General features: G+C 33.0%; 4 protein-coding genes across 6 annotated transcripts in view; 2 read left to right on the forward strand and 2 right to left on the reverse strand.

The window, feature by feature from the left end:
- Window positions 1-13275, forward strand: part of LOC126875441 (uncharacterized) — a 299435-nt gene that overhangs the window by 222899 nt on the left and 63261 nt on the right. The gene's annotated exons all lie outside the window — the stretch shown is intronic.
- Window positions 267-6819, reverse strand: LOC126875442 (heparan-alpha-glucosaminide N-acetyltransferase-like). The gene is made up of 12 exons (XM_050638359.1): window positions 5719-6819; window positions 4994-5122; window positions 3728-3861; window positions 3516-3631; window positions 3067-3232; window positions 2774-2978; window positions 2408-2575; window positions 2164-2285; window positions 1935-2095; window positions 1501-1675; window positions 1314-1426; window positions 267-964 (listed from the first exon to the last, which is right to left on the reverse strand). The coding sequence occupies exons 2-12, from the start codon at window positions 5114-5116 to the stop codon at window positions 783-785; spliced, it is 1665 nt and encodes a 554-aa protein (XP_050494316.1). The 5' UTR covers window positions 5117-5122; window positions 5719-6819; the 3' UTR covers window positions 267-782.
- LOC126875447 (dnaJ homolog subfamily B member 12) lies at window positions 6960-11709 on the reverse strand. Its single transcript, XM_050638366.1, has 8 exons — window positions 11431-11709; window positions 10930-11083; window positions 10676-10821; window positions 10420-10560; window positions 10053-10183; window positions 9834-9949; window positions 9472-9635; window positions 6960-8775 (listed from the first exon to the last, which is right to left on the reverse strand). The coding sequence occupies exons 1-8, from the start codon at window positions 11561-11563 to the stop codon at window positions 8663-8665; spliced, it is 1098 nt and encodes a 365-aa protein (XP_050494323.1). The 5' UTR covers window positions 11564-11709; the 3' UTR covers window positions 6960-8662.
- Window positions 11751-13257, forward strand: LOC126875452 (39S ribosomal protein L22, mitochondrial). Of its 3 annotated transcripts, none has more exons than XM_050638380.1 (4): window positions 11751-11909; window positions 12411-12617; window positions 12698-12911; window positions 12992-13257. In XM_050638380.1, the coding sequence occupies exons 2-4, from the start codon at window positions 12414-12416 to the stop codon at window positions 13210-13212; spliced, it is 639 nt and encodes a 212-aa protein (XP_050494337.1). In that variant the 5' UTR covers window positions 11751-11909; window positions 12411-12413; the 3' UTR covers window positions 13213-13257. The 3 variants fall into 3 exon arrangements, with proteins under 3 accessions (XP_050494337.1, XP_050494336.1, XP_050494335.1); XM_050638379.1 differs by having other exon boundaries at window positions 11822-11972; XM_050638378.1 differs by lacking the exon at window positions 11751-11909 and adding an exon at window positions 12078-12242.

The raw sequence follows: 13275 nt of genomic DNA on the forward strand, positions 1-13275 counted from the left end.
CCATTGATAGGAGCAGTTTTTTTCTTTTATTATATTTCTTCTTTTTTTTTAACCAAAGCGTAGGATAATTATAGGACGTTAATAATCTAGTCTGTCTGAATTTTTGGGTCCTGTTACAGCGGATTACTGAACAAAGACGGGTGTCTTCATCAGAAACATGGCATTGCTAGTGTGTTTTCTTTTCTTTCTTTTTTCATTTTTTATTTTGTTTACGACGATTCGTCGCGATTCGTTTTAACACGACAACCATCGATACCACAGGACTGTTCCTGAGATCTTCCCACGTCACCTCATTGTATTTGTTGCCCCGTATAGGTTTCGTTTTATCTTTTCTGTCATTCCCCTTATTCTTCCCTCTTAATCCCACGGTGTGCTCATATTGTGAGAAGACGAAGATCTTTTGAGAGAATCGAATCACACGACTGGTTTTTCGGTTTCAAAATTGAAAATAATTGTCACCTGGTCGCGATGATTCCCTGTTTCGCCATCTTCGTTCAAAATAAAAAGGAACCAACGCGAAGTGTATTCGAGTCGAATACCATCATGTTACCTCGATCAATCATTGTGCTATATTTATGTAAGTTATGCAAAATAAATCATCTGTAAAATTTACTTTAAACCTCATTTCGAGTCAATCTACTCCTCGCTGCCTTTTGTAACAACTTTCGATCATCTTTCATTCAATAAAAATGAATAAATGAGACAGCAACCTTTGATTTTCTTTTTAAGCATCGTGTACAAAATTTCTGTTATACATGTAGAAGATTGCTGAACGTATATTATCATAGGCTGATGTAATTGCGTTTTGCATGCATAACGTATGCAATAATTGACCATAATCCAGTGCCCCAAATGGCCTCGCATAAACGCAGTGCTCGACTTTCCATGCTACCGATGCTCCAGTGGAAAGGGAAATTTTGATAGCACACCATGTGGCCAACGTACAGCAGTAAACCATTCATACCTACGGATAATCGAATATAATCGTTTTTACATTTGTTGCAAAAGAGTGTTGAAACAGTGAACAGGTTGCGCGCCAACCTGAATTTTTCTTAATGCTATCTTTTAACAATCTAATAAAACGTTTATTACAAATTTATATATAAGTTATAGTATATTTGAATCGTTAATTAGAAAAATAGCTATTTGATATCTGCTGGCTAGTAAGACACTAACTGCATTGAAAAGTGTATCGAAGACGATAATGGTTTAAAAAACTACGTTTTTTCAGTAGCATTAATTCTTCAAACAGGTCTTAAATCGATTTGGCGCGAAACCTGTTTAGTGGTTGTGTAATCTCGTGAAAGTCATACCAGGAATACGAAAAGGTCCACCGTTCCACACCTTGACGACATCTACGAGCAAGTAGCAAGCAGAAAGGAAAGCCAAGGAAAAAGACGTGGTTACGAATACGAATGACAGTGACCTGCATATATAATAGCAAATAAATACGGTTTTATAATGTAATCGATACGACGTTGTCCTTTTTTGGAAACGTACCATAATTTCTTGTTGACGGGAATTACGTTGGTAAAATGAAGAACGCATCCTACGCAACCGAAGAACGCAGCCCATGCTAACCATCTGATTACACGTTCTTTCCAGTCTTTGTAAGTCATCATGATTATGCCAGCGTGTAGGCCAAGAAAGACTTGAAACGCCGCTGTAAGGGTACCTTGATTTTGGAAATAATTATTTAGAAACATCAAAAAGAAAAATGTCGAATGAATAATATTCATTTCCACGTGAAGTAGGTTATTATGGAACTGTGAATTTTATTTCTCTGAAAAGTAAAATTGGAAAAAAGTTAAAAATTCTTCCTAATAAATTTAAATAAATTTGTGCAGTGTGAGATTTTGGAAAAGAAAAGTTAAGATAACAATTGAAAGTCTGCAGAATAAATTTTCACAGTACTTTAATGGAAGACAGTGTACCCAGAATTCCTTCAGGATCGTACGGTCCAGATTTATAAACCGTAGCTGAATGGTGCAAATGAGCTTCTTTAAGTATCACTCTATCAATGTAGCCTGCTGCACCGCCCACACAATCAAAGTATTTCGCGTCGTCGTGAAGACCACCGGGACCAAGATATCCACTAAGAATAATCGCTTTTGATGCTTTCGTAAAAACACAATTGTCATTCATTAAATCATACGTACATACGTGGGACATCCTGGAACGTTTAAGCAAAATGTTATGACGCAATGAACGACCACAATCACGAGCATCACGCACCATTGAGGAAGAAGCAGAAGAAAATCTTGCACTTCTCGTAACATTGGAGACTATGAATGAAAATGAAATATTTTGTAAATCGATGTTTCCGAGAAAATATATAAAAATATTTGATACTTTTACGGGGAAATACATACAGAAAATTTTCATTTATAAGTATGTATACACTTACTTGTATCTTGCTTGGTCTTCTTGACATTAAAAGGAAATATAACAGAGCAACAACGAAATAAGTTATACCGAATCGTTGCAGAACACCGAATATGCGAATGGTTTCAAGCTGGCCACCTGTGCTCACCGTATTCAGAGACAATCCGATTAGAAATAAAAGTATGCTCCTCTGCCATATAAAAAAGTAAAATATAAATAAATATAAATAAATTAAGATTGAAATACAAAGTAAAAATTCTAATTTGCATAAATTCTATATTTCCTATTACAACTGTTTGAATGCAAATTACATTCTACCAGTTTTTCTTTGCAATTGTTTCAATGCAAATTAAATTTTATATTTATCTGTGAAATTGTTATCAATTACTTTGACGATTCCATATAATATCTGGCGTTTCGGTGTCATGCGCTTCATCTGACTGGACATCGCTATGGGGATACACACGCCCATGATCCATATGAAGCAAGGGAACAACAAATCTCCTGGAAGCAATCCATTCCAAGTCGCATGACCAAGAGTCCTATAACCACCCGATCCATCGTTCACGAATATCATCAACAACGTACTGGCCCTGTAACATTAAATTTTTCTTAAATACTGTAATATTTTATACGGAGCGATTTTATTAAAAGAGAAATAAATAGAATAGAAATATTTACCCCCGCACCGTGTCAATCGCCTTCACTCGACGTTTCGCGGGTTGCTTCATAGCGCCATCATCCACCTGACTTTTCATATATTTCTTCCTGCATACGTGCCACAGTGATTTCAAGCCAGACAGACCAAATAGAACGAGTAACAATACTCCAAAAATAACAAGAAGCTCTGAAAAAAATGACACTTTTATCAACACGACCGTTGAACTTTATTTTGCTGTAATCTCTTCTACAATCAAGGTGCTATCGTACATCTTAATAAATTAAATCAGATGTAACATGGCTGCTATCTACAACCATCCGGTAAATATTTATAACCATCAAACGGATCTGATATTTCGATACAAATAAATAAGATCTGGATAAAGTCTAAACACAGATTTATACGTATAACAATTACTGGTTATTTTTCAACTTTTATTAGAAATTCTATTTGATGCAGGGAGTCTTGCCTGTATAAGGATACGTTGGCGCATTCAGAACCTTTATATCGCAGCTTCGATTTACTATAGAAAGTTCGTACACACCGAACTGTCCCAGGTTCGGCGTCAGCTCACAGATCACGTCGCTGAAATGCGAAAAAGATGTAAATCGTATAAAACTGGACGGCGTTAACTTTAAGACACGTTGTATCGTGACACTTCTTTCGGTCAACCAAATGTACCTGGTATTTTTAGCGGATATAAATTCGTTGGGATCCTCGGCATCCAACACTCTCAAGCTCGTGGATCGAATAGTATCGATTGTCACGCTGGAAGTCCAGTTTACTACGATCTGCTTGATCCTAGTATATGGGCACTGTAACGAGATTATTCTCTGTGGTATGACTACATTTTTATAGAGGAAAATATAGGTCTCGATTAAAGAAGTTGATTAATTTCAAAATTCGAACACTAAAAGGTTATCGAACTAACTGCGTTTATTAATTCATCCTGTATCATCACAAGTATCACGCAAGTATCACACCAATAAATTATTTCACTCGTGTAACGTTACGATGTAATAAATCGGAAATGAAAAAGGATTCGAAGAATGAAAGAAAAAAAAATCTAACCCTGAATGCTCAAATGTGCATCCCAAGCACCACCGATGTGCGGCGCTCTAACTCTTTAAAATCTGACAGTTAACACTTTACTGACCGCTAGCGGTTCAACAATATACGCACGTCCGACTGGCAACTCAGGTGCAGATTCTCCCTGGCGCCGGCTCTGTTTCGGTTTAGACTCTCCAATACCATTCTTTTCGTTTATCGCGAACGGTAAGTTTTTCAAATTGGTATAAAACTGTGGAAGCTTACAAAGCAACGCAACTGACGCAACTGATCAAGGTATCTTAGTACTAAATAACAAATTACTGCTCAAATAATGAGAAAGATTGTCGACGACAAAAAGCCGATTAGTAGGCTATCAGTCGGTAAGCGTTGGCGACAAAAAGCAGATTAATAGGTATCGGTCGATAAAGTGTTAAAAACTTGCAAGTCGAAGTATGATGAAAATAAGTTGGAGTTGCCGGTTGATATTTACAATTGAAAGTCGAAGCGTTAAGGGTTAACTTCTTCGTCTGTATCGTAAAAAATATATTACTGAACGGTGGATTTTTATGCAAATTCATATTTTGCTGAGCGCAATTAGAAAAATGGAACCCCAATACCGACTTTTTTCATTCTGTAAATATTATGACGATTAATTTACTATAGATTTTCCATGTGTTCGCGTATTTAAATTTATAAATGTATAAACATGTGCAGTCTAATTGTTTTAAAAAAAGCTCTTTAACTTCAAATTTAACCAATAATCATGGTTACCTGAGACTCCAATCAACATTTAAACCCGTTCTTGGAATATTCATAGGAAACGGTATTGCACAGAAGCAGGCAAAAGTATGCAAAGCACGAAAAAACATAAAAAGAGCGTGTCCTTGCGTGACTCACCAGCGCGCAATCCGCGGAAAGCAGGTAGAGCCAGGCGTTCGAATCTTCTGTGCGTAAGTTGATACAAGCCTCGTCGTATCCAAGGGTGTCCTGGTCACAGATCCACTCATCCATTGTCTCCATGTCACGCTGAACCGAGAATAAATGCTGGGTAAGGAAGAACTCGCGGTGCACGCTTCGAAAGTCGCGCGAGGAATCACGGCTGATGACTAGATTTAACACGCATCCTTAATTTGAGAGAAATGTTTACAACACGTTCCATATACGGTGACCGGGAAAGTGGAACGCTAAAAACCGAATTTTTACCATGAGTTCTTCTGCCTTTTATGGTATGATAATGAAGTATCTAGATGAAATAAAAATGTTTTTACGCGGCACAAGAAGGAGAATATTTTAATTTTCGCCCGAATCCATGAAATTTGAATTTCTTGATTAATTTCTTGACGAGTCAAAGAATTATTTCCGAACTATAATTTGATATTTATGTACATAAGATTGTTACTTTAAAATCGTCGATATCGCAGAAATTTAATCTAAGAAGAGTCGATATTCTATGGATAAAGAGCTTTTAGCGGATGAAGTTCACCACTGTCTTTCGCCTAATATTGCATTGTTACCAATAACCGACACGCTATCAAGTAATTTTTAGAGTACGTTTAAATACATTCACAAATATACTCCGTTTAAAGAAAGAGAGAAAAATAAAAAATTAATATATAAAATACCTGGTATTGTTCTTCAGACTCACAAGTAGATGCGCATTATAAATGCTTGGACCTCAGAAAGGAAAAATGTCGAACAGTTGTCACGGGACAAAAAGCAAAGAACAATCGGTGCTTCTCAGTGCAAAATAGTTAATACAAGGTATATAACAAGCTAGCTGGATAATTCGCAATAATGATCGGCTCTAACGGTATATTACCACATATGCGTATGTATATCGACGTTCGGTCAGCAAATGTTTCCACGATCAAATATTGCGCGGCCGTGGTTTAATCGGCGCAAGTTGGAACGAGAGTGGTGCGACAGCTTTTTAATATCGCGCCGTGTGCTGGCGAACAGACAGCCGGCTCGAGTCGTCACGAATCACGTGGGTGCATCGACTGACATTTCACCTGGCATTCAACAGGAATTTTACCTGGCCACTAACCGAGCCATCGCGATCTCCTGCATACAGTATCGGCCGCCTTGAACCAGACTTTTTATCCGACGGGCTTTGGAACGTGTTTACCGATCATCGTTCAGCGCCTTATGGTGTGCGAGATTGATGTAATTCTGTAATGTAGTTCGTAACAGATGTTCCATGTAACGGAACTTCTTGTAGGATATTTTATGAAATTCTATGATCGGTGCAATTGAGTAGCGGTTTTTAGTACTTTCTAATACGGAAATTGAAATAATTTGACGCTATGCGAGAAGACACAATACGAAAAATCGATTTATACGCAAAGATTTTCTCTTCCTGGCTTCTGCTTTTGTCAGCTGAGTTTAAGGGGATCGAATGAAAAACTGTATATCGAAACGTGAGGCAACATCATTCTGGAATCATACAATCGGAGATAGATAACCTTGAACAGGTGAAAATCGACACACACATTGACCTGAATTGGAGAACTCGATAAAAGGGGCTTGAAATGTATGAAAATCGATAAAGCCTTAGCATGCGATGAACTTATATTGAATGAAATCATTGAGGTCACTTGATTCCTATACTATTATCAGGAATATTATTTGAAGTATAGGTAAAAGTATTTATTCGTGTTATCACAATTGCTGATAAATTTAATTGATTAATTGATAGATATGTCGATAATAATACAATCGCGGATGAGATATGACATGGAACATGAACCTAATATTCGATGCATAACGAATTTTTGTAGATTATTCCAATGATCGTCTAATTTAAAAAGGTTGGTACTCCCGAACTAATGGAAAGCATGACGTGCATAAATGGGAAAGATCGTAATTTTCAAGTTCCTTTATTTTGAAGCTAATTAAAATACTTTGACATATATATATCATATAATGATTCAAATAAATAAGTGCCATTAAATACGTACGAGCTGAGCAAATTATAAAACAAATTTGATATGTGCAGTTCGGTAGACTGACTAGCATAGACGTTTCGAAATCCATAACTTCATAAATGTAGTCATTTTTTAATCAATTACAAAGATAATAATTAATATCGAAAAACTTTCAATGTTAGACAAACAAACCTTTTCCTTAAGATGAGTATATTGGTCATCCATCTCATGTTATCCATGTACATTACAATTTATAAACAACAGCAGACATATGTGGCCACTTGTTTAGCTTGTTCGAAATTCCTTTTTCTTCAGATTTACATCCATATAAATATTTACGACGCGATGATGTGTATGGGTCGATGACTGCGACTCTATCAAGATTATTTATTACAATTCGCCATATGTGACAATAAATTCATGCATAGCTAATGCTTTCCTCTCTTTAGCTTGAACTATATTCATTTTACAAGAGAAAGATAATATACGAATAGATATACGTCACAAACACTAGGTTTTTTGCTAGCTTGCAATGTGTTGTGTATTTTTCATAGTAACAGAAGGAATGTAACTAGTATAATATTGTGTCTGTGGAATTTTTAACATTAATAATTCTTTATATTATGAAATACTTTATATTATGAAATACGTCGACATTATGTAATACTGTGAATAGGATTGGATTTTATACAAAAGAAAAAGGTGGTTCGCACAAATTTCGCTATTACCGAAAATATAACTTAGGCCTTATAAAGTGGGTGTGCATTTCTTAATTTTTGTTTTTTTTCCCCCAATTTTTCCTTGCCTAAAACAAATGCATGCAATAATTTTATTCATATCTTCCTAACGTTAATGACCTTAGTGTACATTATATAATTTATATTCTTTCGTTTTCATATAATTTAACGAGTTTTCTACCTTTATTATCTAGATCCTTTTCGTGTACAAGCAATTTTAATATTGCAATAATATATTTATCAAAAGCGTCAAAATCATCACATGCTAACATCTATTATTATACCCAATAAATAGTACAGCAAGATTTTAAATAAATGATTAACAGCCAAAAGTGATGATCTATTACTATACCCAATAGATAGTACAGCACGATTTTAAATAAATTATTAACAGCCAAATATTAATCGATGTTTATAGATATTGGAAATACTTCTAAATCTTCAAAATTAATGTTCGCCACTAACTATGCCACCCAGGTGTTCCTCTGCGTGTCGTAGCGACGATACATAGATAATTTTGAATAACAGTGCATATAAATTAATCAACATATTGGATATATTAGATTATATTATAAAATTGCACCGTTCAGTCTAAAGAATTTAAAAATTATGTTAGATTAACTAAATTAAATATGATATTAATATTGTATGTTGGAATTCCTCATACGTGCTATTAAAATCAATTTACAATTTAAGTTGGAACAAACAGCTTACATGGTCTATGTAAAATTTCATGACGGATCGAGAAGAATATCATTTATAAATTTTTACGCGAATATATAGAATATATTACGCATAAGCATTATACTTGATATTCTTCATTTCATCAAATAGTAACTACACACGTGTAAATACAATATACACCTATCTACAACAAAATTCTATTCAAAAAAGTATCGCCGCTATATGCCTTGCAAATCTTGTACCCTCTTACATGAGGGCATTTCGATATTTCTAGCTTTGGAAAATAATTCTTGATCTCCAAAGTTTCTTGCTTTCCACATCATCGTTTCCCCTAAGGATTAAAGAAACGATATATCCAAAGTATAAAGACATATCCTTTGACTATTATGTTAAGTCCCTTTTTACAATCTGTCACACAAAAGTATACCGATGATATCTACGAAATTTGATAATTAATGTGGGGAAAAGTGTAATACTCTAAACTTATACAGTCTTCTGGAATACGCAGTGATTTATAATGTCTTGGTCTTAGTACCTTTTGTGACAATGAATAGAAATACAACATATATATCCGAAAAATGAATACTGCCTACGCGATACGTTTTGAAACGATCTTTTTGTTTCCATTATGCTGAGCTGGCCACCACAGTCATTTAATGCAGGTCCGATAGAAAATATGTAGTCCTCTATGAAAAACAAACTAAAGGGAGAACGCATATTAAAGATTAGAATCTCAATGGCTCGCGTTCGAAGAACATGGAGTTCCTACCAGTCCTGTACGCCAAAAAATTAATAGAAAGCATACCGAAACGATGTCAGACTATAATCGATAATGGAGGAAATTGGATCCATTATTAAATAAAAGCAAAATAGTTGCACTTTTGATCCATACTAAATTTATCACAAACGAATTAATATTTGTAGAGATATCGTCGGCATACTCTTGTGTGACAGACTATTATTTCTAAGAACTACACGTAGTTTGCTACTCTGGGACATTTAGTAATCAATTGAGTAAAATACTTACTATAATTTTTCTCTCTAAAACAGGCATGTCTCAAATTATGCAGGTATTCTTCTTCAACAGAAATTTCTAGCCTACGTAAACTGCCTTGATATTCAGTATGAAAGTTTTCTTTCACATAGTAGGGCGCCCTTAATCCTTGAGTTGTTCTCAATACAGAATATTTTCTGTGTACAAATTTAAAATTTGCATATAATCGCATTCATACGAGTCAATCGTTCTCTTTAAAATATACCAGAGATAGAAGCCAAAAAATAAAGCGTAAATAATAAAATTGAAACATTCCATAAAATTATCAATTTAAACTAATTTATTCGTCATTATTTGTCATAAATGTATTTGTCGCGAATTATGAATACACTTACGCGCTAGAATGTAAGCTATATACAGGATCTGATATAAAGAAACTGCTCATCATAGTTAACAATATTAATAACAGCACAGGCAACATTTGAAGGAATGTGGTATATCCATTTGCTTGCTAAAAATCATAATATTTATTTAAAAAAGCATGATCTGATTGAAAAAGAAATTGTAATTACTATATTTTAAATATATTAAATTACTATATTTTTCCTTCATACCTGAGAATGAACATGTTGAGCTTGTGCTTCTTGTTGTCTCGCCCACCTTCCAGAGCGTCTCATATAAAATTCTTGCTGTGGGAACCCACCTCCAAAGAACATACTGAACAATTCTTCTGCTGTTATGTCAGCTAGGAAAAATTATTTAATCAGTATATATGTTTTAATAAATATTGATAAATTATTACTATTATTATTATCATTGTTCTTTGTTTATCATAGTGAGGCTTAAAGCTTATTACAATCTCTGTTACAAACCTATTAATAATAATTTTAATAATAAATGGTGATAAATGTATCTAATAAATTTATGATAAATAATTATGATAAAAAATAAATATTGGACAAAAGATATTATAATACGTACCTTCAAATCCCCTTGTATAATTGTAATGTGAATGATTTTGGTGAGCTTGAGCACTTTGCATTCTTTCATCCTCAGGGCCATACATGTCATACTGCTTTCTTTTTTCCACATCAGTGAGTATAGCGACAGCATTTCCAATGGCTAAACACAATATAAATTATACATATGTCACAATAAATACTATATATCAATAAATAATACTATATGTCATAATAAATCTGCCTCAAATATACTTTTATTATCCTTTTTAATTTACCTTTAAATGCTTCAGCAGCACCTGGTGCTTTATTTTTGTCTGGATGTAATTGAAGTGCCAACTTTTTATATGCCTTCTTAATATCACTATCAGTTGCATCTTTGCTTACACCCAAAATTTCATAATAATCTTTGCATTTCTTGATTCTACAAATAAATGAATTACACCAATATTAATGATAAAATAACAAATCTTATTATTATATCTCAAAATTTTTATTAAGATGATTTTAGAACTTTATTCGACACAAGTACCTTTTAATATGTTCAAGCTGTTCCTTTGTATAATCATTAGAAGCTTGAGTATGTGTAGTTTCCTTAGGTGCAGTTTGACGTTTCTTAATTGTAGGTTCAGATTCAGACTTTTGTTGATTTTGTTTTGACATCATTGTCACTTTTGCCAATACATCTGTGAATGTATCATTAATTACAAAAAAATAGTATATAGTTACACAAATTTCACTTAAACTCTTAATTTTCTGCTTACTCATACTACATTTCTCTCTTGATCAATATTCAGACACACACGATTACCATGAAACCATATTTCTTAAAGAATTCAATATAAACATTAAAATAATCTTTTAAAAAAAATGACAATCTTTGAAACCAAAAATACAACAGGGATCTCCTCCAAAATGTCAAATAATGTCAATAGTGTCAATAATTTAGTGGTTAGATGTAAATAAAGTAAAGGACAACTAAGAATTGATTAAGTTATTTTATAGAAGCTGACGTGGGTTTTTCCCACCTTACCTTCTGCTTTTTTTGTTGGGTAAAGTTTCTGTGCTTTACGTACAAATTTTTCCGCCTCTTCGTATCTTTTCTCCCGTAGATATCGTTCAGCGAGTTCCATACATCGCTCAGCCTCATCTTTATTGCTATCCATGACTTTTCTTAAAGGCCAAATTAAACTTTACCTTAAACACAATGACGGAGCAGAACAGTAAATAAATTTAATCATACACTAATTCTCCGCCATAGCAATTTAATAAGTTGCGTCATGAACACGCTATGAAGTAGAGCATTCCACTACCATCCTTACATATACTAGTATAAGTGACGACACATTTCACAGGCGCTACTTATAATATAATAATTATTGTTTTTATTCACGGACCTGAATAATTTAACTCTAAAATCAACCAATCAGAATGTTTGCCATCGATTAACTGAAATTTGTATAATTCAAAAAAGTTCTGTTAACAATAACATAAAGCGACCTACATAAAGAAGTAAATAAACGCGTATTGAATAATTTTCTAAGACATAATATTACTTCTTGCAAATTATACGAAGTAATTGTTTTTATATAATTCAAAAACTTTATTTTATCATAAATAATTTCTTTTATTTACAATAAGAATTTGTCAAAAAATATACCCTGATCGTATATGTTAGATTAAAATATTACTGCCAAAGTGGCATCTCTAGTTTCTTTAGAATCAATGTATTTTCTATGTCAATAGTTTGAAACTATTTGTATATTATAAACTAATGTTATATACTCAAGCATTAATTTAACATTATTATTCGTATAATTGTCAAACGTTTATAAATTATTTCAGGTAATCATATCTTTTATTTATTAAATGATATTTATTTATGATGCATTTCAACTGCAAGGTTATCTTTTAATATATTTTGAATTCTTCAAAATGTGAATTTATATTAGAAATAAATGAATATTCTTTAATTATTAGTTCTTAATTTTATATACATTTTCACATTTACAGAAAATGCTAGGTATAAGGCAATGTGTACAACGATTTATATCAAACAAAATATTTAATGCAAATAACTCCAATTGTTTATCTAGTATACAACAAAGATCATACAATTGGTATAAAAATGAAGAAGAAGAAGAATCAAATAAAGGATTCCTTAAATATAATAAAGTTGTTTTTCCTCCGCAAAAACCAGGTGAAAAGAAAAGACCAGGTGTAAGTTTATTTTATATTGTAAAATAATTCCATTTTATTAATTAAAATATAATTATTCACTATATTTTTATATCTTACAGTATGTCTGTCACGTAAAAAAATTCATTAAATATAGTCCATTAAATATGTGGTATATTGCTTGTTTTGTAAGAGGTATGAGTGTAGATGAAGCTATTAAACAATTGAGCTTTTTGAAGAAGAAAGGTGCAGCTATAGCAAAAGAAGTTATCTTAGAGGCACAACGTATGGCTGTAGAGGAACATAATATTGAATTCAAAAGTAACTTATGGGTTGGTAAGTATATTGAAAAAGAAATAAAATGTTTTCAATATTTTTAGTACTACAGCATTATAGATTTTCATTGTATTTTTCAGCTGAATCTTTTGCAACAAAGAGTATTATAATAAAAGGCATACGACGTCATGCTAGAGGAAGGATAGGAATAGTACATTACAGATATTGTAATTACTTTGTACGTTTAGAAGAAGGGAAACCACCAAAACATTATTATCAACCAGCACCTAAAACAGGCGAAGAATGGTTGGAAGAATGGATGGAACAAATGCGTACCCGCAAAATATATAATTCGTTATAATATACACATATATGGTTATATGTAAATAAATAATTATACATCATACTTTTTTCTGAGATTATG

Source organism: Bombus huntii, chromosome 18, assembly GCF_024542735.1.
Source record: "Bombus huntii isolate Logan2020A chromosome 18, iyBomHunt1.1, whole genome shotgun sequence".
NCBI lineage: Eukaryota > Metazoa > Arthropoda > Insecta > Hymenoptera > Apidae > Bombus > Bombus huntii.

Excerpts from the sequence above, each read along its gene's own strand:
- LOC126875442 (XM_050638359.1), bottom strand. The coding sequence starts at position 5,116 with ATGGAGACAATGGATGAGTGGATCTGTGACCAGGACACCCTTGGATAC. Across the intron at positions 2,576-2,773 it reads TATTATATGGAATCGTCAAA|AGGAGCATACTTTTATTTCT; the intron begins GTAATTGATAAC and ends TTTATATGGCAG. Across the intron at positions 1,427-1,500 it reads CCCGTCAACAAGAAATTATG|GTCACTGTCATTCGTATTCG; the intron begins GTACGTTTCCAA and ends TTATATATGCAG.
- LOC126875447 (XM_050638366.1), bottom strand. The coding sequence starts at position 11,563 with ATGGATAGCAATAAAGATGAGGCTGAGCGATGTATGGAACTCGCTGAA. Across the intron at positions 10,184-10,419 it reads TTATACAAGGGGATTTGAAG|CTGACATAACAGCAGAAGAA; the intron begins GTACGTATTATA and ends AATTTTTCCTAG. Across the intron at positions 9,950-10,052 it reads CTCAACATGTTCATTCTCAG|CAAGCAAATGGATATACCAC; the intron begins GTATGAAGGAAA and ends TATGATTTTTAG.
- LOC126875452 (XM_050638380.1), top strand. The coding sequence starts at position 12,414 with ATGCTAGGTATAAGGCAATGTGTACAACGATTTATATCAAACAAAATA. Across the intron at positions 12,618-12,697 it reads GTGAAAAGAAAAGACCAGGT|TATGTCTGTCACGTAAAAAA; the intron begins GTAAGTTTATTT and ends TATATCTTACAG. Across the intron at positions 12,912-12,991 it reads CAAAAGTAACTTATGGGTTG|CTGAATCTTTTGCAACAAAG; the intron begins GTAAGTATATTG and ends TGTATTTTTCAG.